The 27,236-nt window shown below is 46.0% G+C and overlaps 2 protein-coding genes across 3 annotated transcripts in view; one reads left to right on the top strand and one right to left on the bottom strand.

Moving 5' to 3' along the window:
- Positions 1-8: 8 nt before the first annotated feature.
- Positions 9-9,383, top strand: ZMYND12 (zinc finger MYND-type containing 12; the record flags this gene model as incomplete). The annotated part of the gene is made up of 8 exons (XM_083628862.1): positions 9-235; positions 1,918-2,059; positions 2,337-2,508; positions 3,085-3,254; positions 4,893-5,015; positions 5,306-5,426; positions 6,203-6,348; positions 8,108-9,383. 8 exons carry the CDS (start codon positions 9-11, stop codon positions 8,225-8,227), a joined length of 1,221 nt encoding a protein of 406 aa, XP_083484988.1. The 3' UTR covers positions 8,228-9,383.
- SLC2A1 (solute carrier family 2 member 1) overlaps positions 9,112-27,236 on the bottom strand; it is a 41,316-nt gene continuing 23,191 nt past the window's right edge. The window contains exons 2-10 of one of the 2 annotated variants that reach the window (XM_083628766.1): positions 27,121-27,213; positions 20,828-20,988; positions 19,448-19,688; positions 16,603-16,765; positions 16,031-16,218; positions 15,488-15,592; positions 14,072-14,173; positions 12,658-12,861; positions 9,112-11,803 (exon numbers count right to left, since the gene is read on the bottom strand). In XM_083628766.1, the coding sequence (XP_083484892.1) occupies positions 11,603-11,803; positions 12,658-12,861; positions 14,072-14,173; positions 15,488-15,592; positions 16,031-16,218; positions 16,603-16,765; positions 19,448-19,688; positions 20,828-20,988; positions 27,121-27,213 (1,458 nt within the window). In that variant the 3' untranslated portion in view covers positions 9,112-11,602. Of the gene's footprint in view, positions 11,804-12,653; positions 12,862-14,071; positions 14,174-15,487; positions 15,593-16,030; positions 16,219-16,602; positions 16,766-19,447; positions 19,689-20,827; positions 20,989-27,120; positions 27,214-27,236 lie in introns of both variants that reach the window. The other variant, XM_083628765.1, reaches the window with a different exon arrangement.

Here is a 27,236-nt window from a genome sequence, read left to right as displayed (position 1 = left end):
CCTTCTCTATGGGCGCTCCCTTGAGGCTTCAGGATTGGTTGGGTGTGACGGAAGCAGAAGGAGCGTGTCGGAAGTCCGGCCTTAGCGACGGCTCCCCTAGCAACCGAGGCGTCGGAGCGATGCAGACGCAGCAGCTGGTGCCGCTCGCGTTGCCTCGCGGGCAGAAGCTCTTCTGCGAACTGTGCCGCGGGCCGGCCACGCTGCGCTGCGGATCCTGCGCTGTCACCTACTACTGGTGAGCGGGGCCGCGCTCCCTCCTTCCCTGCCCCCACCTACGCCCGTAGGCACGGCATGCAGGCAGGCATTCGTAGGGTGAAGCTGGGGAGGTGCTATGGAGCGGCGTCCTCAGGGGCGGTCGCCTCCTGTGGGCTTATTTATTTATTTTGCATTTACATGCCACCTTTTTCTCAAGGTGGCTTACATGGTTCTGCCCACCCTCGTTTTTAATCCCCCACGACAACCCTGTGAGGTAGGTTATAGGCTGAGGGGTGAGCTTGAAGGCGACCAAGCGGCGATGCGAACCCTGGTCTCTCCCAGGTCCCAGTCCGACAGGAATAAGGAAGGGCCAGGTCTGGTGATATGTGGCTTTTTAAAGGTCTATCCAGCAACCCCTTTAATCAGTTTTGGATGACGGGGGTGTATCCATAAGCAGAGCAAGCTTTTTGGCTATATTTTATTTGTTTTATTTTTTTAACAAGATTTATGTACCGCTTAAGGAAAGAAAGAAAAAACCTCCAAGTGGTTTACAAAGAATATTAAATATTTGTTGATAATAAGGAAACTGTAAGCATGATAAAACCCAAATATGGATAAAACTGACAGTTTTACCATATATATGCACACTATTATTTCTGTTCCTTGAGATTATATATAGAGAAATAGATATATAGATATAGTTGATATAGAGAGACTGTGTGGTGTAGTGGTTAGGGTGCCAGAGAGACCAGTGCTCAAATCCCCACTCCTCCACAGGGTTGTTGTGGGGATTAAATGAGGGTAGGGAGACCACCTTGAATTCCTGGTTGGAAAAAAGGTGCAGTATAAATGTAAGAAATAAATACAAATATATTAAATAAAAAGCAAGCAAAATTTCTCTCTGTCACTGATCGGGATGCTTTAAACTGGTCACTATTTTTTGTTCTTTCTATCTCTGATTGTCACCGTCCATCCGCCCCCCCCCCCATTATTTTATTTATTAATTTATATCCCACCTTTCCTCCAAGGAACTGAAGCTACCTTGAGTGTTATGTAAAGAGATGCAGGATATACACCAGAACAATAAAGAAATTGTTTATTTTTTCAAATAGGCTAATATCCGACACTTTAGTGTACCAGGTGGTAAGATTGGCCCTGTCTAAATTTTTCCAAAATTGTGTGATTGTCATTCTAGCCACTATAGCAGATGCGCTTTTTGTTACTCTTGACAAATATAGATAAAAGTGGTAGCTGAGAAGTTGGGATAATGTGGCAGTTTAGGATCTTAGCAATTTCTCTGCATGCTGTTGCCTAAAATTATTGCACTCTAGTACATCCCTACCATAGATGGAAGTTTATCCAATTTCTGTACATCCCCTCCAACACCTTGGGGATGCAGATTAATATTTATGTGAGAGTTTTCTAGGAGTCATGTAGCATTTATGAATCAACTTTAATGACAGGCTTGTGTTTAACTCGTAAGTTTTAGTGATAATTTTAAGAGAATATTTTATGTACAATACTTACAGGTTTTTGCAATTAAGCAGACTATCAATTCCATTAATTAAAAAGAAATAAAATGAATAAACAGTTGTTTTTTATACTAGTAAACTGCTTAAAGCCTATTTTGGCAGAAAGCACTATATAAATTACCTAATATTATAATTGATGCACGCATCACAATTTGCGCTGCTAATAGCCATGTCTCTTATCTTTTCTCAGCGACATAGAACACCAGAGTGCCGATTGGGTCAGCATCCATGAGAAAATATGTCAACTTCTTATCCCTTTGCGTACAACGTTACCTTTTTACAATTCGGAGGAAGAAAGGAAGCATGGGCGAGAGCAGAAGTTAAGAAGAGAGGTGAGGGAGTGGTCCAGGTCCAGGAGGTTCACGGATGGACAGCAGGGTCCCATTCAGTTCAAATAGGGAGTGGCAATTCTTGAGGTGTTGGGGTCCTGAGATGTGTCAGGTTTTATAGGTCAGAATAGGCCCCAAAGCAAACTGGTGGCTAGAACACCGCAAGTACCAAAACTACTCATCTGAAATAAACAACAACAATAAAAGCTCTGTGTGTGTGTGTGTGTGTGTGTGTGTGTGTGTACCTGAGAGTGGCTTAACAATCCATGCTTCTCCACAGAAATTCCTGGCCGAGTTGACCCAGGCAGTCGCTCAGAATTTTCTTCTTGAAGGCAAACACGAAGATGCCATTCCAGCTGCGTTGCATTCGCTGAAGTTCAGCATCAGTGTACACAGTTCAAATGCTGTGGAGCTGGTGCCAGCGTACCTCATTTTAGCTGAGGCAGGTCTGGGTGAGTTTGGCTGGAGCTGTGCTGAAGTAGTTCTCTGTCAATTTCTAGATAGGGACAATGGTCTCTTTTTAAAAACATTGTAATCGTGTTTTGCGCAGGGATTACGTTGCGGGGATGGCGTGTATACAACAAAACGTGTATACTCAAACTGCCCCCTTGGAACCACCCCCACGTAAGCATCCTTACCTTTCTGTTGCCTGTGCTGAGTGGGCTTTGCCCCCCAAAGCAATGCAGAGAGCAGATATATACAGTATGAACACAACTTGCACATGTTTAAGTTGTGTGGCATCAATCATGCGCAGTTGAAGGCCTCCTGGTTGAAATTGCACATATTAAATGCAGATAAGGTGGAGAGCTTAAAAGCTCTTTTTTGCATCAGCAAAAACTCTCTCTTCCTGGTGCAGAAAGAGCTTTTAAGCTTGCTTATCAGGCAAGTCCTGCTCAGTACACAGGCTCTGGGGTGCTCTCTCAAGATGTCTCAGTGTTTTCCGAGATCTTGATCAGGATATGTTTGCACTGCAGACACAGACCACCACAGATTGCTAACTCTTTTTTGGCTTCTCTCCTTCCTGCCAGGCCTCGGGCACCTTACCCAAGCAGAGGAGTACCTCTCACAAGCCCAGTGGATTATCCTCAAGAATTCTCACTGCAGCAACGCCATTCAGTCTGACTTTCATCGCAACCTGGGCCTCCTTCATGCCGCCAAAGGGAACTTTGAGGACTCTTTGTACCACCTGGCTAATGACGTAAGGCTCTTCTAAAGTGTGAGGTGGACCCCTTTTGCCCCCCAAATGGCTACACAGATCTGCCTCATGTTTCTTGACCTGCCACAGCTTGAAATGTCTTCTCTGGTTTCTCACTTTAGTAGGGAAGAGGCTGGATAAAACCCCAACCAGTGCCTTGGATAGTAGAAATTGTGACCTGATCCTCAAGGGGGTCTCCAGGCCATAGCAAAAGACTGCAAGGCTTGTAGAATAATGCTCAAGGCTGTTACCCACATTTTGGGGTTAACTGACCTTGGTTGAGGTTTTCTTTGGTTGTTTCAGGCCTTCAGTGAATAAACGTGTACATGTGAAGAGCTCTGCTAGATCCAGTCAAAGAGCCATCTAATCCCACATCCTCTCTCCCAAACTGACTGGCAGGTACTTCTGGGGGAGGCCAGAAGCCTGCTGTGGCTGTTTCCCACATCAGCAGCAACTGATTTTCAGAGGTAGAATGCCTCTTAAGGTGGAGGTTTCATTTAACTCTCATTGCTGATCCCCATGGTTAGACATCAATTTGTATAATCCCCTTTTAAAGCCGTCTAAGCTAGCAGCAGTGGTCGCATCATGTTCCATCAGTTCATTCTTTGAAGAAAAGCTTCCCTTCTCTCTCCTACTCTTACTGATAGACCCCAAATTCTAACGTCATGTGAGGTGGAGAGTCACTTTTCCCTCTCTGCTTTCTCCACACAAAGCATCACTCCTTAAACATTTGCCATTTCCCCCAAATGTCATTCCCCACCCTCTATTCCCAAGGTATATACAGCTGTCTTGTACCAAGTCATACTACTGTTTGGTAGCTTTGCATATGAACTACAATTGTCAGTGGTTTTCTGAGATTTCTGACAGAGCAAGATATCTTTCCCAGTCCAGCTAGAAGAATCTCTTAGGTCATTTAGACAAGGTGACTCAGAGACAGTGTCAGACTAAGATCTGGGAGACCACAGTTCAAATCCCCTCTCGACCATGAGGCTCACTGGAGTGACCCTGGGCTAGTTACTGCCTCTTAGCCTAACCTACCTCACAGGATTGTTGTGGGAACTGAAAGGGTAGAACCTTATATGGCTTATAACTTTATATGAGAGATGTACATGCAGTCAATAAATTAATGAACTTTGCATGCTCCTGCTCCAACAGAACTTGCACCCAATAAACTAGTGGTTGTATTCAGTGTTGATGCTACTCAGAGTAGTCCCATTGAAGTGAGTAAACATTCCTAATATAGGCTTGTGAATTTCACTGGGTCTATTCTTAGTTGAACTCAGTTGGATACAGCCCTATATATAACTTTTCTCTGTTCCATATTTCAGATTCACTTCCATCATGGTGGTAGTGCTGACCCATATAGATAATATTCTGGTTTTTATAGAACTGTAGAATTGGGAGGGAGCATAAGGGTCATCTGGTCCAATCTCCTGCAATGCAGGAATCTTTTGCCCAACATGTGACTTGAACTCTACCGACTGAGCTATCTATGGTAGTTGGTTTTTTTTAAAAAATAATTTTAATTGATTTTATCCATTGTATGTTTTTAATAATCTCACTGTAGAGCCCTTAGAAACTTTGGCGATTTCAGCGGTGTACCAATAGCTGAAATAAATAAATATATTTATCCCATTTCAGATTTACTTTTCCTCTTGTGCCTTTGGAACGAACCACATGGCCGCCTCAGGAGGGTACTTCCACATGGCCAATGTCTTCTTCCGTCAGAACAGAATGGACATTGCTGATTCCCTGTACACCGAGGTCAGTCGGCTTGAAGTAGAGGTGATGCTGAACGCGGCAGCCTCATCTCAGGTTCTATCTCCCCTCTGTGTCATATCCCCATGGAAAAATGTTGTTTTTTTCAAGTGTGCCTCGCGCACACACACAGCCAGCTGTGCATTGTTGGTAGCGGAAGTGGGGGGATATAGCAGCTATATTCTGGATCAGTCCCAAGAAATTTTCAAAGGTGGCCCCAACATACAGTGGACGTTAAGGGGATAGGGATCACCACACGCTTTTCTTCCTTGCTTAATGAGCCCTCTTCTCATCAGGTGACCAATATTTGGCACCACCATTTCAGCCACTTCATCAGCCTCCAGTACCACACGCTTATGACCCCGGCAGAACTTGATATGCTTGCGGAAGAAGAGGAGACTACAGAAGAAGTCCTTGGTAACTTCCACTCTTTCAGATGGCTCCCCCTTCTCCCAATTCCAAGAAAATGGGGTGGTTTAAAATTCAGGCTGCTTCCCTCCTCCTGCCAGAGAGTTAGGTGGGGGCAGGGCAGAGAGATGCCTCTTCTGAGCCTGCTGACTGTGGCACATGGCTACATCTTCTGAAAAAGAAACAATATTCCTCCCCGTTCCTTTTCTGAGCTATTATAACATCCGCAAGTGGGTGCAGATTCAGTCAACCATATGAGGCGCCTCTTTTTACCACTTATCTGTATTTTGTTTTCTCTTAGGGGTGAGGGGCCTTCGTCCCATGAACCTTTTTAGGCTCTCCAGGCTCACATGGACATTTTGGCCATGTCACACTCACCTGCCCTGCACCTGGTGTCATATATGACACCATTGTATACGACATCAGGCACAGAGGGCAGGTGAAGACTGAGCTCAGCCAAAACAGTGTTTGTAGGCACCGTCAACCAGCAGTCGGAAATGCCCTGCAAAACCTTCTCAAAGCAGTGTACAAAACGGAGCTTTTCACCTGATGTCCTAATGATTGACAAGTAAGCAATCTTGACAGGTGCATGGAAACTTTGCCTACAAGGGGTGGATGAGATAACAGCCCGATCCATTGTGCTAAAAAGAGAAAGGTCCCCTTCAGCTCAGTTTGGTAAGGCTCTTGCCTAAACAGGTCAGCCAGGCCATCCAGGCCCAGAGATGGACCGTGCTCCCTTGACTGCAGTAGATCCTCCTTCATGGAGTTCCCTTTCTCCCTTACAGATGCAAAGCAGCGAGCTGAAGCAAAACAGATGCTGAGCGCCATCTTAGAGATCCGAGAGCAGTCTCCACGACCTCAGCTGGCTCAAATAGCCAAGATCCTCCATACTCTGGCCATGTTTCATTACTTGATCCTGGATGTGCCAAAGGCAAGTTGACAATGGTGTCTGTTTGGGTTGAAATACATCACATATGCCAGACCAGTGTCATCACCCGGCATCCCTAAGCAATTGCATCCTGACAGGGCCTGCCAGCAATGTTTGCTCTGGTCTTTGTGTAGTTTTTTCCCCGCTCGTTCTGGCCCAGCATTCTGAACAGAGTGCAGCATGGGAAATTAAAATGGGGGCTAGACCCAGCTGCTCAAGTTGTTGTTGCCCCCTGACCAGTTTGTGCTTGGCTCCTTGAAACCTAGAACTTATACCATGTCAGATTATTTGCCCACCTAGTGCAGCATGGTCTGCTCTTTCCTACCAGTAGCACCTTAAAGGCCAACTAAGTTAGTTCTTGGTATGAGCTTTCGTGTGCATGCACACTTCTTCAGATGCTCTTTCCTAGTTTTGGATCAAATATTTCTTCTGAAACTTTTCCTTTTGACAAATTAAAGAGGCAGATGTGGTGCCGAACATGGAATGATACTCGGAGCGGATTAATTTTTGGTGTGTGTGTGTGTGTGTTTTCAGTGCTTAATATGTTCAGAGGAGGCTACAGAGGGAAATGTCTTGTTGGACATCATTGGGAAAGGAATTGAAAATAGAACTGCCAGTATTGTAGCGACCTTTGTACGAATAGATGGGGAGACCACACTTAGAAGGTTGTTTCTCAGTGCCACACCTCAAACGAGACATTGTAGACCAGGAAGAGGGACCTAAAAGAGGAAATGAAATGATCCAAGGGCTGGCAGAGTTGCTCTTGAGGAAAGGGCTTTTCATTGTGGAAAAAAGGAGAGAGTATAAAATGATGCATTTGTGTGGTTGGAGAGATGTTTTCTCCCTGTCCCATAACACTAGAACTTGAGACATCTAATGAAGCTGAATGTTGGAAGATTCAAGACAAAGAAATTAGTTCTTCACACAATGCATAGCTTAAACTATGGAAAATGCCCCTGTAAGAACTAGCAATGGCCAACACCTGGATGGCTCAGTTGGTATGGGCATGGTGCTGATAACGCGAAGGCTGCAGGTTCAATCCCCATATGGGACAGCTGCATATTTGGGTTGGACTAGATGATCCTCAGGGTCCCTTCCAACTCCACGATTCTATGAAACTATTCTATAAGAGAGCTAGACAAATCCATGGAGGATAAGGCTATTGGTGGCTACTGGCCATAGTGTATCAACGGCTATGTTCTTCCTCCAGTGGTAGAAGCAATATGCCTCTGAGTGTCAGTTGTAGGGAGTCATGAGCAGGAGAGGGTCTTACTTGTGGACTTCTTGTAGGCATTTTGATAACTGCTGTGGGAAATGGGATGCTGAATTGATCTGCTCCAACAAGGCCTTTTGCCTGCTTCCTTTTCTTTAATGAAAATACTTCGCTAAACTACTCATTGCCATTTGAAACAGCAGCAGAGTTCCCTCCCCTCTTCTTCCCCCTAGTGGCCCAATGGAAATGATGTTACATTATGACACAATGTGGTTCCCAGGAGCATTGCTGGAGAAACAGACAGGAGTGCTTTGTGATGCAACATTCTGTTGCATGCCCAGCTTACCTATTTAAAGAAGCAATTGATGATCAGCCCCATTCCATCCAACAACAGAGATTGTGTGAGGAAAGGAATATTATGTTAACTGGAGCCAGGGCAGGGCTAATGGGAATCAGGCATTTGAAAGAAAGTAACCTTTTTAACAATTGCTAAGGAATAATGTTGCATGTTCTTTCCTTCCTTCTCTTCCTCTTGCTTGTCACTCTCAGGCTCATGAACTTGTGATGAAACTCCTGCAAGTTATGAAGAAGCTGCCCAAGTATGAACCAAGCGAATCACTTCACCAATTGGTTAAATTGTTGAAATCCAAACCAATCTATGCAAAATAGACCCACCACTGCCACCCTCAGGCCTGACTTCCCAGATGAACATTAGATGCCAGTCGCTAATCATCCTTTCCTGTTTCTACTTCCAGTTTTAATTAAATTGGCACTTCTGAGATATATCTGTAGATTATATTCTTCAACCTGGAGAGGAGCAGATGAACCTCCAGTCTATTTCTTTCCAATTGCCAGAGGCCACTTATCTTCCCATCTGAGCCCCCCACCAGCTGACTAACAAAATCCAGACGATGCTAAATATGCCTTGGGCAGAGAGCAGGCAGGACCCAGACATACTTTGCAGAGCCAGTTGCTTCAGATTCCTCGGCCAAATGGAAGAGAAAAACTCTCACACACACCCTCCAAAGGGAGCTGCTGAAGCTGAAAGCAAAGCATGGCCTTTAACTGTATCTAGGGGGCTCTGTGCCCTCACTGCTGTCCCAAGTCACCCAGCTGCACAAAATTTAAAGCTGTGAAAATTAACCACCACATTGGTTGTTTTTTTTTAAAATCTCTGTGCATATGAACGTACAGTTGCACCCATGTCTATATGGGGCATGGTTTGGATAGAGCAAGGCAAACCCCAGAGCCCAAGGTCAGGCAATATGCTAAGCCATGATTGCTCTGGGTAGCCCAGGAGCAACAGGATGTAGGGAGGAACGAGACCCGCATGCGCTTGCTGTGGGAGGGAATGATGTTCCAGATTTATTATAGCAGCTCGCTGAGAATTCCCTCAGGGAAGAAAGTAGAGGGCCAACGGAGGGGTGGCGTCCAACCCTCAAGGTGAGCAGGCAGGAGATTCCTTCAGAGGACCCCCCAAGCCCAGGCTGATCCCTCCCCCTCAAGGCATAGGATTTCCTGCAAGGGCTGAAATGAAACCACATGACACAGTCCAGGGTTCTCAAACGCTCATTTCATTTATTCTGTCCATACAAGGTTCTCCTTTCTGTGTGTCTTTTTTTCTTCTCTTTACCCTCACACCCCTTAACCATTGGCACTTTAGAAAGGAGTTCATTCTGACATCACACCATACACAGCAAATGCAAAAAGTTAACATTTCATTTTCTTTGCAATTCCTAAAAACATATTGTCCTTTTTTTCCAAGTGTGGTCGTGTCTTCAATTTAAAAACAGAAAAATAAATTTTAAAAATACTTATTTTTAAATAGCTGTGTGTCCATTTTCTCTCTTTGATTTTTTGCAAACCTGCCAAGAGCTTCTATCCAAAAAACACACTTGCTCAGGGTCCTTTAAGGGCTTGGGGTAGTTGACTATATGGAGGAAGGTCTAAAATGTCAGTGCATTCAGATGCCACTACAGTGCATATTAATTTTATCTATACAAATAAACAAACAGTCATCTTAGTCAAATACAACTCTTGCTAGAGGACCTAAGATCTGTTTTATCATATATTTATTTACAGTAAAGTTGCTTGTCCATCTGAAACCACACTATAACTTAGTGCTCTATTAACATGGTGGAACAAAATAAAATACATACATATATATATATATAATATAAATATTTTCCAGTCTATACACAGTAAGCAGGAAATGTGTGCAGCCATTTTTCACTGAGTCTCTGTCATTTCAGTGAGTCCAGGGTGCTAAGGGAGAGGAGAGGAGCTTGCCAGAGGCCCTCTGCAGCAGACACAATAGAACTGTGTCTTTATGGAGCCTTTTGGTGAAAGGAGATCAATATGTGAGGTTCGGGGTGTTCTTTTGGATTCCTCTCCTGCCCCCATTTCCAAGGCATTTGTCACACCGCATGTCATTAAATGTCTAGAATTTGCTGGCAGAAGGAACAGCCGTGGCCACCGGCTGGCTTAGAGGGCTCTAAAAGGAATTTAGACAAGAGAGGAGGTCCTTTCCACTGCTAGGCTTCTGTTTCCATGGCTACTGGTTAGTGGAACCTCCGTTTTCAGGAGCAGTCTACCTTTGAAGAGCAGAGGTGGGCAAAAAGCAAGCGGGGTGCTTGTCAACTTCACGCCCTCCCCTTGTGACCTCAGTAGAGGCAACTCATTTGTCACCATTTGAATACAGGGTATTTAATGATCAGACAGACCTTTGGGCCTGACCCAGCTGGACTCTCCTCATAGGGTGGGGAAGCAGTAAGGAGGGAGGGCACTAGGGCTGAACAGGGAAACCTTGGGTTATGTCTGCTTTGTTTCCTCCCATCCCAACATGTGGTTGTCCACTAAAAGCTAAGCTATGTGGAGCCAGCCAGGACAGGTGAAAATACCCTCACCATGACATAATGGCCTCAAGAATCTTGCCCTCCCCTCGCCTACAATTTTAAAGAGGGAACAAATGGCTGCATGATAGCTTTAGGGCAACAGTGGGGAAACTTCCAGGCTGAGGGCCACATTCCCTCATATGCAGCCTTCTGGGGGCCACATACTGGATGTAACCAGAGGCAAAAGTGGGCAGAGCAACAAACATTCCTCTTTGTAGTTTACCTTTCAGACATGCAAAATCAGAGGTGGATACACACACATATATATGTATACGTATATGGATGCCTCTCCCCAGCCAAGCAAGCAAGAGACACTATCACGCTGCAGGGTCAGAAAGGTGTATGGCCCTGCGAGAGTCAGCTCCCGGGCCTGAGCCTTTTAGGACCTCTGCTCCGCCAAACCAAAAAAAGATTAAAAATGCAGTGCTTGCTTTTTCCTAAACTGACTCACTTCTCTCAGCTTCCCCTCTGGCTGCAGCCACCTCTCTCCTCCTGCTGAGGAAGGGTAACCGACAGAGAGGCAAATTAGATTTGGGTGTTAAAGGGTAGGGGTCCTCAATCACTGACCTTTTAAGAAAACATCAAACCTCCTTTTTGTAACAGCCTCATGGGAAGGATAAAAGAAGGAACCCCAATCGTTTCAGGGCCCAACCCAGCAGGAAATTCTTTTGTCATCATGGATCAGTCCTACAGTCTCCCCACACCCCTTCAATTTTTTTTTAAGTGTCTCATTAAAATCAGAATCGGAACAGTTGTCTTTGGATTAAAATGGGCTGCTTCTGTTATTGCAAACTTGGAAGGCGTGTGTGTGTGTGTGTGTGTGTGTGTTCCTGCTGTTCTTTTTTTTCCTTCTAAAAATAAAAGTTAGGGTCTGGTCACTGGAAGGACTTACTGCTGCCCCACGGAAGAGGCTCGGCCTCAACCACAGCCGCGGCTTCCAAACCTTGTCAGCATTGAAATCCTGGACGTGAAAAACCAGCTAACTGTTCCTAGGGCTGGGCGTCAGTTCGTCGCCTGGAAACCAGGCGGCAGCCCCGGAAAGGAGGCCTCGGCACCTGTTTCGCCATGAGCCTGGCTTCTGTTTACAAGCGTCAAGAACAGGCAGCAAAGGAAGTGAAGCGAAGGGAGGAGCCGGTCGGGTCTTCGGGGCTTAGACTTGGGAGTCTGCACCCAAGCTGTGAAATTCATCCGGCGTCTTGTTGTCACTCTGCCCACCGCCCCCTTGGCGGAAGCCGGAGGCAATCTCGTCAAAGGTGCGGCCCTTTGTCTCGGGCACCTTGAAGTAGGTGAAGATGAAGAAGAGGATCAGGAGCACCATGAAGATGATGAAGACGTAAGGGCCACAGACTTCCTGCAGGGAAAGAGAAAGAGGCGGGTTTCATATTGCTGGATCTGCCCCATCAGTTTGGGGCTGTAGCTCTGCCTGAAACCCTGGAAGTCACTGCTGCCAGTCAGTGTAGGCAATAATGAGCTAGATGGACTGATGGTCTGATTCAGTGTAAAGGTAGCTTCCTATGTTCCTGTTGTGTTTCCCAACTGTATACCCTGGCCCCGGCAATTTCCCTCCCTCCCTATCTTATTTCATAATTTATTTTATTTCACAAAATGCATACACCACTTGATTGTAGAAAACCTCAAAGTGGTTAACAAAAAGAATATATTTTTTTTGGTAAAAACAATTAAAACCTGCAATTGTAAGAGTTAATTGACCAATGCTTCTCTTTCATACTTTTCTCCTCATTTAAGGGTTCTGAGTATCCTCCTGTTTTGTGTGAAAGGTCTGCAAATTAAGTGTACTTTAAACAGCCATGGGTTTCCTCAAAGGATTCTGGGAGCTGCAGTTTATTAAGGGTGCTGAGTTTGAAGACCGCTATTTCTCTCAGAGAGCTACAATTCCCCAGGGTGGTTTAACCATCCATCCCTCGTCACAGGGAATTCTGGGAATAGTAGCTCCAGTTCCCTCACAGAGTTACAAACAATGCGACAAACTACAGCTCCCAGAATTCTTTGGGGGAAGCCATGACTAAAGTATTGTAGTGCTTTAAATGTGCGGTGTGGATATTGCCCTAATAACATTGCAGTGCAATACGAATGTAAGCTGACCATTAGGAGGTGCATTGTAAAGAAACACCCGCCCCTTGACTCAAGGAACTGAAGCCCAAATCTATGGGGAAGGCCGCCTTGCCCAGAGTGAAATCAACTTGCCTCAATGTACTGAAAGCTCATCCCCACAATGAAGTTTGACGTCCAGTTCGAGAGGCCGGCCACAGCGAAGGCTGCAGGCCGGGGGCCTTGGCTGAAGAGCTCTGCCACGATGAACCACGGAATGGGGCCCGGGCCGATCTCAAAAAACGCCACGAAGCCAAAGATGGCAATGATACTGAGGTAGGACATCCAGGCCATTTGCTCCTAGCGTCAAAATACAAGACCAAGTCAGAGCCAAATACATGCATGGGCGTCTGTCCTCATTGCCCACAACAACATTTGACCCTCTATCCCATGAGACGAGTGAGCCTGTGAGTCAGAGAGCAGCCAACCTAAAGTCATACAGGGAGCATCACAGGGAAACTGAGCCCTAAATAAAATATTTCTGTATACTGCACCACACGTAAGCTCATCATTGAGCTGTTTCGTGCTGCCCTAAATTTTATTTTTTTAAAAAGGATGTATTTTATTTTTTACTTCTAAAAAACCTCAGAGCATTCTCCCAAGTGTGCAGACAGTACCTTCTGGCTTCCATTACTGCAATTTAAAATGTATTCATTACTTAAAATGGTGCTCCTCTGCTTTTCCAGTAGGCTCTTTCCCCACCCATTTCTAGAGCTAAGGCTGCTCCATCTGGTGTGCAGCTTTGCTACCTGAATGTAGTAGCAAACCGACTGCTCTGAAGGGCACGCTTACAGACCAGGGGTGGCCAACGCAGCACCTTCCAGATCTGGTCTGGCTTCCAACTCCCATCAGCCCCAACCAGCATGGCCAGTGGTCAGACATTATGGGAGTTGTAGTCCAGCAACTCCTGGAGGGCACCACGTTGACTAGCCCTGTGGTAGATGAAGGAAAGCAAACTGAGACAGGGACCTAGGCTATTTTTCTTATTTATTTACTCCATAAAATTTATACACCGCTTGATTCTAAGGGGGTGGGGACAACCTCAATGCAGTTTGCAAAAGTAAAAAAAACCATAAAATCAATAAAAACAGAGACTTAAAACATGCAAAAAATAATTAAAACAAGCTAGAAACAGATGTACACCTGTCTGGAAAGGCTTTCCTTTAATAAAGTGCATTTAGCAGGTGCTGTAAAGAGTACATTGAAGGTGCCTCCCTGCTGTCTATAGGAAGGGCGTTCCAATGTGCAGGTGTTGCTACAATATAAGGTTGATTTCTTGCAAGTACAGAATGGCTATTATCTGGCAACTATAGCAGCACCAATTCCTCAGACTGAAGCGGCCCGTGTGCGCATATATGGGGGCGGGGGGAGAGACAATCTTGCAGGTCAACTGGTCCCAAGTTGTTAAGGGCTGGGGCACTGGCCAGGATACTCCGCAGTTATTTCAACCCCAAGAGGTGGAGGTATATTCTCAGCTTATTTAATTGTCTTCTGATCAAATGCCACTCACCAGAAGCGCCAAAGCGATGGTCATGAGGACTGCGCAGCCTGCCATTCCAGCCAGGCCCACGAGGTGCAGAGTCCGCCGTCCAGCCCTCTCCACCACGAACAGCTATCGAAAGGGAGACAAAGAAATGAGTTCCTCTTTGGCAGGATGAATTAACCAGCAGGGCTCTACCCAGAGCAGTCTGTCCTAAGAAATAACTTTTGTTAGAAGTTCCTGGGAAGCCCAAGGGACCCACTCACAGAGGAGCTGCTTGTTGTGTTTCTGCATGACTTAGAAGTTGTTTTAAAACCTAGACCACTGGTCTACCTAGCTCTATATTGTCTATGCTGAGTGGCAGCAGCTCTCCAGCATGTCAGGCGAGGGAAGTTTATTCTAGCTCTACCTGGAATTGCTGCTGGGGACTAAACAATTGCTGGGATAGCTCAATTGATAAGAGCACGAGATTCCCAATCTCTGGGTTGTGGTTTCGAGCTCCATGTTGGGCAAAACACTCCTGCACTGCAGAGGTTGGACTAGATCCCTTTCAACTCTATGATTCTACAGTGGTACCTCTGGTTACATACTTAATTCGTTCTGGAGGTCCGTTCTTAACCTGAAGCATCACTTTAGCTAATGGGGCCTCCTGCTGCTGCGCCGCCGCACAATTTCTCTTCTCATCCTGAAGCAAAGTTCTTAACCCGAGGTACTATTTCTGGGTTAGCGGAGTCTGTAACCTGAAGCGTCTGTAACCCGAGGTACCACTGTATCTGCATGCAAAGCAGGCAGATGCTCTGCCACTGAGCTACAGCCCTTGCATCCTCCTGTCGATCAGTCTCCGCTGCCAGAGGCAGTCATTTGAGTCGCTCCTCCTGCAGCAAAGTGGCAGAATGACTCCAGAAGAGACAGACCTAGAACAAGGACTTGTGCAGAAACACAGCAAGGCATACTCCTCCGACAGCACAGGACAGGCATAGGAAAACTCCGGCCCTCCAGATGTTTGGGACTACAATTCTCATCATCCCTGACCACTGGTCCTGTTAGCTAGGGATGATGGGAATTGTAGTCCCAAACATCTGGGGGGCCGGTGTTTGCCTATGCCTGGCATAGGAGCACAAGAGCCACCCGTTTCAATTTGGACAGCAGAGGTCCCATACAGAGAGGGACTTCCCCCAGTGTCTGCCTCCAGGAACCCTGCACAAATCTCATTATCTTTAAAAAATATCAGAGGCCTGTATTTGGGAGGGGTTAATGAATGCAACTAACATGGGTCTAGTCTGAGTAGCACTTAGTTGGATACAGCCAACTGCAGATAGAGACCGCAAGATATTTGGGACACCATTGCCACCAGTGAGCTCCAGTATTAAAGTAGCCCCTGCATATGCCCCCTGCCACTATATTTGGAGCACCCCCCTTTGGCCAGCAGCGAAGGAAGGCACTTACTGAGACCACCGTGAAGGCCGTGTTTACAACTCCTGACCCGATGGTAGCGTAGACAGGCTGCTGCACCCCGGATTTTTCAAAGATGCTGGTTGAATAGTAGAATACCTAGGAAAAAGAAAGAAGAAATGTAAAGAGGTGACCTGCACAGGACCAGTGTCCCAAATCCAGCATCGCAGGGCACGGGAAGCTGCCTTATACCAAGTTAGAACATCAGATTAGCTCAGCATTGCCTTAAATGACTGGCAGCAGTTCTCTGGAGTTTGAGGCGTCTCTCCCAGCCCTACCTGGTATGCCACTGGGGACTGAAAGCAAAGCAAGTGTTCTGCTACTGAGCTATAGCCTTTCCCTAAAAATAAAACAAGATTCTAGTCCTCACCGTAATGCATATAGGATTGATTTAATCGGCAATTAGCCCTGGTATAGGAGGAAAGGGGCAAAGAGAAGATTCCTAGCCACGAATGGTGTTGCGACAGCAGACCACTCGCAGAGCCTCTTCACCCTCGAACCAACCACCAGCTCCTCTGCTCCCCTGCAGCCACTTACCGCATTGATCCCAGAGAGCTGCTGGGAAAGCTGCAAGACCACCGCGATGAGGATGGGCTGGCGGTACATGGGCGAGCGGAAAAGCTCCGGGATGGTGACTTTCTTCTCCTGCATCATCTGCCGGCTCTCCTCCTTCATTTCCTGGAGGTCGCTGCTGACGTCGGTCGTCCCTCGGAGCTTCTTCAGAACTGAAGAGAAATGAGGGAGGAATCAGGTGAGATGCACTCATGACTTGCAGGTGAAGTAAGGAAGGGGGGGAAGAAAGAATAAGAGAGGGCTCTTATACCTTTAATAATTACACACAGTAAGCTACACATTAAATGTGCACGAGCCCTGTGTTTTCTTCTCTTTTTAATCTCACGATGTTTGCAGCAACTATTTTATTTACTTGTGACATTTCTAAACTACCCTTCATCTCGAGGGATCCCAGGGCAGTGGATAAGACAGCACATGACCTCAGTCACATAGCTCCACCCAGAAGCATGCTACCACTGTGCCACATGCCTCCATGGGCACTGAACATGTGCAGGCCCCACTCTAAAGGCCTCTTTCGCAAGGAGGCGGCTGCTCACCACTCTTGGCTTTGTTCTCCTCGTTGCGGTTGATAAGGAGAAAGCGGGGACTCTCTGGGGCAAAGGGCAGCAGGATGCATTGCGCCAAGGCAGGAACAAAGATGAACCCCAGCAAGAGCGGCCACAGGCTATCGCTCCCCATGATCAGATCCATGCCGAACACCTGTAGAGGATGACATAATAATAATAATAATTTATAATTTATACCCCGCCCATCAGGTTGGGTTTTCCCAGCAACTCTGGGCGGCTTCCAGCAGAATATTAAAATACAATGATTCATCCAACATGAAAAGCTTCCCTAAACAGGACTGCCTGACATAGTAGGGAAGAGGAGGCAGGTTTAATCTGGGAACTCTGAATCTTGGAGGGGTAACAGTGTTTGAGAGTTCTACATTTGCCTGGATCTCTCAGGGTGTTGTTATGGGGTAGCTGACACAAGCACTCTCTCTCTCACACACACAGTCTTTTGTACCAGGCCTCAGATCTCCTGTCCTGACTCCCCACTTAAGAAAAAATTCTTGCAAAAAATGTTGGGTTCTAGTCAATGCTCCTCCTACACAGAGCAGACCATTAAAATTGAAAGACAGGTCCATTCATTTCAATGGGCTTACTCTGAACAAAGCTGAGCTGGGTCTAGGAGGATCTAGGAGTCTTGGTTGACCACAAACTTGACATGACCACAAACTTGGTTGACCACAAACTTGACATGAGCCAACAGTGTGACGCGGCAGCTAAAAAAAGCCAATGCAATTCTGGGCTGCATCAATAGGAGTATAGCATCTAGATCAAGGGAAGTAATAGTGCCACTGTATTCTGCTCTGGTCTGACCTCACCTGGAGTACTGTGTCCAGTTCTGGGCACCACAGTTCAAGAAGGACACTGACAAACTGGAACGTGTCCAGAGGAGGGCAACCAAAATGGTCAAAGGCCTGGAAACGATGCCTTATGAGGAACGGCTAAGGGAGCTGGGCATGTTTAGCCTGGAGAAGAGGAGGTTAAGGGGTGATATGATAGCCATGTTCAAATATATAAAAGGATGTCACATAGAGGAGGGAGAAAGGTTGTTTTCTGCTGCTCCAGAGAAGCAATGGATCCAAACTACAAGAAAGAAGATTCCACCTAAACATTAGGAAGAACTTCCTGACAGTAAGAGCTGTTCGACAGTGGAATTTGCTGCCAAGGAGTGTGGTGGAGTCTCCTTCTTTGGAGGTCTTTAAGCAGAGGCTTGACAACCATATGTCAGGAGTGCTCTGATGGTGTTTCCTGCTTGGCAGGGGGTTGGACTCGATGGCCCTTGTGGTCTCTTCCAACTCTATTATTCTATGATTCTATGGGTACATCCCAAAATAGTTACAAATAAAACACACACTTGTATCCACCCGAATTCTACTCAGAGTAAGCCCCACTGAAATTAATGGACCTAATTTGACCGTGTCCATTTCACCAGGTCTGTCCTGGATTGGACTAGCACTAGGTACAACCCACAATATTTCATCTACACATGTAAACACGGTTTCATAACGTCATGCATCCATTTACAAGAAGTCAATCACAGTTTATCCACTGTGGTTATTTACTGGGGGTCTTTGGTTATTGTTCTTCTTTTAGCAGAATGTCAGATTATAGGAATGAAAGTAGGGAAGGCTGAACACAGCGTTACATTCCCATAATTAACAGACTCCATTCTTCAATCAACGTGTTCAGTGCACATCCTTCCAATATCTCTTTCATAATATGCAAGTGCTATAGCCTATATGGGTGGTGGTGTTTTTTCAACACTGTAGGATGGTCAACTCCTTTATCTGACTTTTAATGTCTTGCACTGACTAATCTGGCTGCAGTGATCACAGTCATTGCCAAACTTTTGACATTTACTATGCCTTCTAGCTACTCCAATAAAGTACACACGTACACACACACACACACACACACACACACACACACACACTTTGCTTACGGAGCAACTCTCCCTCTGAAACTCAGCTTCAATTTGCATCTATGTGTTACAAATCAACATACGGAAGTTGTATGCTAAACTGTCCCATTTTTATTGCTTTCCCCTTTGACATTTATACTTGGAACTGAAGCAGGCAGCCTCTGTCCATCGTAATTGCTTGGCCCAGTGCAAAGCATCACCACACCCGTCCCTGGGAGATTTGTGTAGCTGGGACTCTATTTTTTTGGAGAACAAAAACACTGATAGCTAAAGCACGCTCCTTCTCCAAACTGAAATCAGAGGTTTCACCCAGTGTTAGAAACTGAGATATGAAAACTAGGAGCTAAATGGCACCTTAAACCTAGGTTATGGGCACAACAATGGAATGTCTAGGCACACATTTCTATAACAAGAATACAAAGCTGAAAATGAATGAACTGCAGCTAAAATATTATGTTCGCTTTTCACATGGTCTAGTCTTTCCCCTGCCCACCCCTCTAATATTCATAAGAGGGTCTCTTCTCCAGTCTTCAGATAGTAGCTGGAAGTGGAGAGGCAGAAAAGGGTCCTCCTTTCTTTCCACTCGGTGGTTTTAATCTGAAATCTTAGGTGCAGTACTGCCCCCAGAGCTCAGAAACTGCTTGTGCTAATGAAATTCCCTGTTGCAAAATGCGCCTAGAACAATGGGAGTTTTGAACACTGGTTTCACCTCATTCAGTCAAGTGGGCAGGTATGCATGCATTTAAGGGGAGCCCAGGAGGTAATGACTTTTTGCACAGGATAATTATCACCCTCAAAATGAACCGGTTTCCCATCATCCCGGAAAAACCATTTGCCCCCATCGACCCCTTTTGCAGGTGCACCGTTTCCCATCCCCCGGCAGAGGGAGCCACTGAGAGCCTGCCTCACCTGTGCTATGAGGATGCCCACGACGATGCCCAGCTGGTGAAGCGTCCCCAGAGCCCCCCGAAGGGACGTGGGCGACACCTCCCCCACGTACATGGGCACAAAGCCTGTGGTGAGGCCAGAATACACCCCAATGATGAAGCGACCGAGGACCAACATCTCAAAGGAGCTGGCTATCTTCGAGAAACCCATTAGCGCTGCAGCCAGGAAGGCAAGGCTGTTGGACATCAGCATAGAATTCCGCCTGCAGGAGAACAAAAGTTGGGCTAAGTGGGGGCATCCACAGAAGTAGAGTGTCCAGCTCAAGGAAAGCGACAGTAATGCTCTATTCCATCTTGGCCCAGGGTGGATTAAAATCAATGTGTTTTTTAAAATAAAAATAAATAAAAAATTTTAAAAAATCAGATTTTTTTATTTAAATTGGAAATTTTTGATTTAAATTGCATTTTTAAAATAAAATGCTTTTGGAGGAAAAATCTTTCTAAAGATAGTTTTCTTTTTAAGTTACATCATAGTCCAAAGGCTGTTCATCAGGAAATAAGGATTTGTCATCTGTGCTAAAACTCAGTCTTAGTTTAATCGTTTAACCACATCAGTTAACAAACATGGATACATAGTTAAACAAATTGTTTAAATTTTTATTAAGGAAATGATTATTTTTCTCATTCCAAGGAAGTGCAGCAGAAAAGCTGTCCAAATATAAACAGTTAATTTATTAAACCTCACAATAATTTCATAATTATCTGTCTATGTATTTCTAATAGTATAACCAAATCAGTAATTTTTTGTGTAACTGTAAAAACCACTCTGAAAATTTATTATTCCAAAAATGAAACCTTCATCTGGTTGTCAATATTAAGGTTATACCAGCAAGAATGAGTCTTTCTGTAAAAAAAATGATTCAAATCAAGTCTTACTGACTAGCGATTTAAATCAAATCCACCCTGCCGTGGCCAGACCCCACCTGGAGCCCTGTGTCCAGTTCTGGGCAGCACAATTTAAGAAGGATACTGACAAGCTGGAAGGTGTGCAGAGGAGGGAGACCAAGATGATCAGGGGTCTGGAAACCAAGCCTTATGAGGAATGGTTGAAGGAGATCTGGATTTGTGTTTGCTCCAGAAAAAGCATGAGAGGGTGTTGAAACAGCACAAATGAAACAAGCCAGGAACATAAGGAGCTGTCTAATACTGAGCCCCTGAAGTTCAGTATCTCCTGCACAGACGGGCAGTGGCTTCTCCAGAATTCTGGGCAAGACTCTCCCACAGCCCTACCTGGAAAAATGCCCTTCGGAGTTGAACCTGGGAACTTCTGCACAGAAAGCAGGTGCTCTAGCACCGAACTAGGGCCCTTAACCGCGGAAAGCCAAAAAAGCTCAGCGCTCACCGTCCAAAGCGGTTGACGAACAGCCCCACCGAGAACGACCCAATCATCCCGCCCACCGAGAAGATGGACACCGAGAGGGACCAGAGCGTGGTGAGGGTGCCGCGGCTGATGTACTCCCCATAGCGGTTGTACCACGTGTAGTTGTAGAATTCCTCAATCACCTGCAGAGGAAGAGAGCAAGGAGAGACCCCGTGAATTGAGCCATCCCTCAAGGCGGCCACTTTTACGATTGGTAGCTGCCCTTCAGAGGTCCTAAAAAGGTTGAGACACGAAACACCAAGCCACCTGGTAAAAACAAAACCTCTTCCCAATATTAGGGTACAGTGGTACCTCGGGTTAAGAACTTAATTCGTTCTGGAGGTCCGTTCTTAACCTGAAACTGTTCTTAACCTGAGGTACCACTTTAGCTAATGGGGCCTCCCACTGCCGCTGCGTGATTTCTGTTCTCATCGTGAAGCAAAGTTCTTAACCCAAGGTACTATTTCTGGGTTAGCGGAGTCTGTAACCTGAAGCGTCTGTAACCTGAGGTACCACTGTAAATCCATTGTGGGTTTTAGTGGGCAAAGAAGTGTCATGGGGCTAGGAACTGAACCAAATTTTATGGTTTATTTGCTTACCACATTTTGTATCCTGTAAGAAGAGCCACGAGGCTGGATCAGGCCAAAGGGGGCCCCATCCAGTCTAGCACCCTGTTCCCTGCAGTGATGCCTCAAAGGGAAGCCTGCAAACAGGGCATGAAGCCGGTGACCCCTTTGCCACCATTTCTTATTAAGAATATAGGCAGAGTCTGCTGGACTAGGCCATTGGCCCATCTAGTCCAGCATCCTGTTCTCACAGTGGCCAACAGATGTCCATTATGGGAAACTCGCAAGCAGGATCCGAGCACAAGAGCCCTCTCCCCTCCAGTGTTTTCCAGCAATTAGTATTCGGAAGCACTGCTGCCTCGGATTGTGCAGCCAGATAATAGCCTCCATAATGGCTATGAATGGCTAGGAGCCCCTAATAGCCCTCTCCTCCACGAATTTTTCCAATCCATCCCTGTTGGTGGCCATTACTGCCTCTTGTGGAAGTAAACTCCATACTTTAACTATGCACTGTCTGAAGAAGGACTTCCTTCCATCTGTCCTGATGATTAAATTATGATTTATTGGACTTACTAGTCACTTTTTAAAAAATGAGATATAAACTCAGAGTGAATTGCAATATAATAACATACCCTAGCATTCAGTAATTCAGAGGCGATCAAATCTGGAGGCTTCATGATCTGCAGCCAGAGCCCATCTTACCTGCCAGTCTTGCAAGACCTGCTGCTCAGGATGCCTCATATTAGGGCAGGGTGCTGTTTAGGAGTTTTTGTTGGGGTCAAGATTTAATTTTGTAGATGCTTGATTTTTTTGGCTCTTATTGGTATCAAAACTGCAATGGTTAGTCAGTCTCTGATTTTAGATGTTTTTAAAGTTTTTTTACTGGATGGGTTTATGAACAATTGTTGTGATCAGCTCTTTTTCTCCCCAAAGACTAGCTTAAATAGCATGGGGGAGCTTTAGTCCCAACACATCTGGTCGGCAAAATATCATTTTGGGGCTTTAAGGTGGTGATTACTCTCTCCACCAGGTGGCAGCGAGGAGGAGCTTGGCAGGGCACCCAGCCAACCAGGTGATCCTCACCTGGAAGGAAACAAGAGTCTTGCACAGGTGCTTTTCTGTCACCAGTTCATAAAAAAATAAAATCCTATGCCATACAGTGTAACTTCCTGGAGGTTTGGTTCTTTGCTGAGTCACCATGGGATGAGGAGTCATCACAGGCATGCAGGAATGGACTGGGGCAAGGGGAGGGGGGGAAGGCGGGGAGAATTCAGCAATGGGGAAAGAGATCCCCCTTCTGTCCCTCAGAACTGCATTTAAATTCTTAGTTTCTTCACAAAATAGGGCAAATGCTGTTGTTGGAGGCCAACCTCTCCATCCTGGAGGAAATGTACTCTTTGCCATTTGCATTTCCAACAGGTGCTATTGTTTGTTTACAGTATTAGAAATATATATATTATTATTTAAACAGGATTCCAAGAATAACTCACGAGCCAGGACCCGGCAGCTCACATTGCATGTTCGGAATAAGCAATGGATTCCTTCTTTCCTCTCTCACCCGAGGAGACGGCAAACCCCAACTGTTTTTGGACAATTCTGCTGCATTTAATGGTGTTTTCTTTTAAGCTCATTTCTCCCCCATGGGAACCAAACTGGGAAGGGGGGATTAAAGAAACCAAAGCTCCATGTGAAGAGAAGGGAAAAGGCAGCAGCAGGGCTTTGGAAGTGGCAAGCGAACCACTGCTTTGCTCATCTCCATTCAGGACTGTGCTAAATCAGCTCAAAACTACGGTGTTAAAACCAACCTGAAAGCTTAACAAGCAGCAAACTCGCCTCACGTTTTCATGAATCAGGGATGAGAGACCTGTAGCCCTCCAGGTCCTGCTAGGCTACAACTCCCCTCATCCGTAGCCGCTGACCTTGTTGGCTGGAGCTGGAGCTGGAGTCCATTCCCATCTGGACAGCCGCAGGTGAGCCCACACCATCACCACAGAGCAATACTGCAGGGGTGGAGAGTCTGTGGTCCTCCAGGTGGAGATGGACTCCAACTCCCATTAGCCCTGGGCCAGTGTAGTCAAAGTCAGGGATGGCGTGCGCTGGAGTCCAGTAACATCTGCACCCCCCGCCCCCATCCTGTTTGATGTGTCTTTAAAAGAAAACTTCGTCAAATGTGAGGCACCTAAAAGGCAAACACACGTCTTATTCCAGATGCTTTTATGAGTCCGTTCCCTCAGATGCAATGCCCCCCCCCCTTATTCATCGGATAAAGCTTACGGCGTAATCCGTTTTAGTCTTGTGGCACCAAAAAGATGCTTGACTGGTTCTCCTGCAACAGCCTTAGCACAGCTGCTTTTCTGGGAACCATTAAATAAGGCTCTGGGCGGGTCTACGAAGGGCTCGATGAAGAGATAAGACAGAATTGAGAGACTCTCCTCCTCAATCGTAATAAGGGCTGTTCAATCGAGTTCAGCATTGTCTGCACCAATTGTCCAGGGTTTTAGACAGGGTCCTTTCCTACCTGGTGATGCAGATAGGAATTGAACCTGGGACGGCCTGAATGCAAAGCAGATGCTCTACCATTAAGTCACAAAAGCCCTGACGATAATAATATGATAATAATCTATTATTTGTACCTCGCCCATCTGGCTGGGTTTCCTCAGCCACTCTGGGCGGCTCCCAACAGAATATGAAAAACACGATAAAACGTCAAACATTAAAAACTTCCCTAAACAGATTTCTTCTAAAAGTCAGATAGTTGTTTATTTTCCTGACATCTGACGGGAGGGCATCTGACAGAGTTTTGTTTAAATTTAAATGGTATATAAGCAGCTCAAATAAATAATTTGTTTACTTGACAAAACTCAAGTAAACAAAAGAATCCAGCAAAACAAAACAACCTCTTATAGAATCAGAGTTGGAAAGGACCACAAGGATCATCTAGTCCAACCTCCTGCAATGCAGAAAGCTTTGTGGTTGACAACCATATAAAACATTAAATGTGCCAGTATTAAAAATACTCAAAAGCACTGGTTACTAAAAAGAAATAAATACAACATTCTACATTATCTGGACAGGCTTTCCTGAACACAGAAGTCTTTTAAGGAGGTACTGAAAAAGAGTACAGCGAAGGCACCAGCTTGATGTCAATCGGCAGGGAGTTCCAAAGTGTGGGTGCTGCACCCCAGAAGATTGATTTCTTACAAGGATGGAACTGGGTATTATACAGCACCTTTAACAGTGCCAGTTCCATGGATTGGAGCGGTCAAGTGGGCAGGTAAACTGGCCCCAAGCTGTTAACTCAGAAAGCTGTTCCTCAGTTGTTGCAGTGAAAGAAGTGATTATTTAATTAGCGACGGGGCAATCTCTCTTCAATGCAGTTTGGTTTAATATCTTAAGTAGCAAGTGCACAGATTAAAGCACAACTAAAAGAGGCAGCAGGGAGGGTATTAAAGGAATCTCAGAATAAGCAAGGGAATATCATTTATGCCAGTGCTTTGCAACTATCATTGGCTGGCAATTCAAATAAACATGTGTCTAACCTCAGCAGCTCTGGCTATGTGCTTAGTACAACAATTATGACTTGGGGTGGGGAGCTTTTGGCCTTGGATTCTATTATTCTGGAATAATCAGGGTGAGGAAGGTCAGTTTTCTTAGTTTGCCGAAGGAGCAGCCCCCTCCGTCACATCAAACTGTGGTGCATCTAAATCCTGCAACCTGCATCCCGTGAGGAACAGCCCAGGAAACCCAGAGACAGAGCACAAAGGAAAAAACTCCTTCCTGTTGCTGGTCCCCCAAGCACCTGGAAATCAGAGGTATACTGTCTCTGGCCAAGGAAGTTCTCTTTAGCTACCCAGGCTGCTAGCCATGCCACACTACTACTCTTGTGGCTGTGGGTCCATACACTCAAAGGCTGCAAGTTCTATCCCAGTTGCGGACCACCTGCTTTGCATGTCAAGCTCCCCGGTTCAGTCCAAGTGGGGCTGGGGATGCCCCCCAACCGGAAACCCTGGAAAACTGCTGCCAGTCAGTGCAGACAATACCAAGCTAGATGGACCAGTAGTGTCTGACTCAGTATATGAAGCCGCTTCTTATGTTCCTATTATTGGAATATATGCATCGTGTATATGCAACAGTATGCATCGTTTTCTAAATCTCTACTGTGCCCCTGACTAATCAAACTGACAGCCCTTTCTCGCAAGGAGGGCTCCAACTCCCCAGTCATTTTCCTTGCCTTCTCCAAAGCTTTCCCAGCTCCACGTTATCTTGAGATGGAGCTGATCCAGACCACGGTCTGAAAATCATCCTGGGCATGCTTAAATCCCACTCTGGAATCCGTCTCAGGGGCATTGGGTGAGTATTAGCCGAGAAGGGTTGAGAATGACGCAGCCGCACCCCCCTCCTGCCGCCCGAGTCCTTTTAAACAAAACACTCAGCACAAGAGGGACTGTTAATTCTCCTGGGAACCAGCTTAACAAATCCCATTAGAGTTGGCAGTAAGCTGGCTAACCGGATGTGCTATTTTTGGGGGGTGGGCAAGGGGGGAGCAGAGGGAGGGAGCCTGAATTTCCCACCTTGCACAGCATTTTCTGCATTTCAAAGGGCAATTTTCCTTTATAACCAGGCCTTTGGCCTCTATCTGTGGCCTTTATCTGTGGTGGGATATTTTTAATGTATTTTTCCTATTGGTTTTAATGTATCTGTGGAGTGTTTTGCTTTTTCCTTGTGCAAGGAAAAGCAACTGATAATAATTTTTGCAGTTTTGCAAAGCAGGGGCTTATGAGCACCCCTTTAAAAATTATTATTATTAATTAAAAGAGGTGCTCATACACCCCGCTTTGCAATAGGAAACTCTATGAAACTAATTCATAGCCCGTTCATGCACAAGCTGGGAAAAAACAACTTTTTAAATGCTTGGTTGCTTGGACACAGCCCTGACTCGCCACAGGCAACCGTGCAAGCAGGTATGGACAAGCCTTGGATCTATACAGCATGTGCTGGACCCACACAGAAGGGCAGGAAGACACCGGCACTGTGCAGATAATGTATCCACAAGGAACCTCTGCACAACCAGTCGAATCAGGCTACATGCAGCCCACACATTTACAAGGGCTATTAAGTCCAGATATAACCTCCATTGACAGAGAAATTATACCTGTGGTTGCTGGGGTGCAACACCAGGGAAAGGCTGCTGAGGGCTTTTCCCAGAGGCCACTATGGAAAGCAAGGATGCTGAACTAAACAGACCTTCGGCCTGGTCCAGAAAAATAAGAAGCTGCTTTATACTGATTCAGGCCGTTTGTCCACGTAGCTCAGTACTGTCGGCACTGACCACCAGAGGCAATCCAGGGTTTCAGAGAGGGAACAATCCCAGCCCTACCTGAAGATGTTGTTTGGGATTGAATCTGAGACCACCTGCATGCAGGGCAGAAGCTATACCACTGGGCTACAGCCATTCCCCTTCTTACACCCTTTAGGCCTGGAGCACTACGTATCTGTATACTCGGAACCCCTGAAAGAGCAGTTGCATTCTCCTAAGGGGGTCAACTGAACATGCCTCGGATGTCCTCCCCTGCTAGCACATCTTTCCCTACCATGAACAAGTTGCCTCCTACAAGACCAGCACAGAGGCCACGTGGGTTTGCCCATCAGATGGTTTGCCCATCAGAGAAACTGCAAGCCATTCATTCATTCCTCCCTTTCAGCTCTCACCTTCTGTGGGGCATTGATGACTCCAGTGTTGTAGCCAAACTGCAGAGATCCTAGGACTGCTCCTCCAACAGCCAGCATCAACCGAGCCGTCATCTGCTTGGGGCGGGGGGGAGGAG

Source organism: Podarcis filfolensis (genome assembly GCF_964270895.1).
Source record: "Podarcis filfolensis genome assembly, chromosome: 8".
Classification (NCBI taxonomy): domain Eukaryota; kingdom Metazoa; phylum Chordata; class Lepidosauria; order Squamata; family Lacertidae; genus Podarcis; species Podarcis filfolensis.
This window is presented reverse-complemented; position numbering and strand designations above follow the sequence as displayed.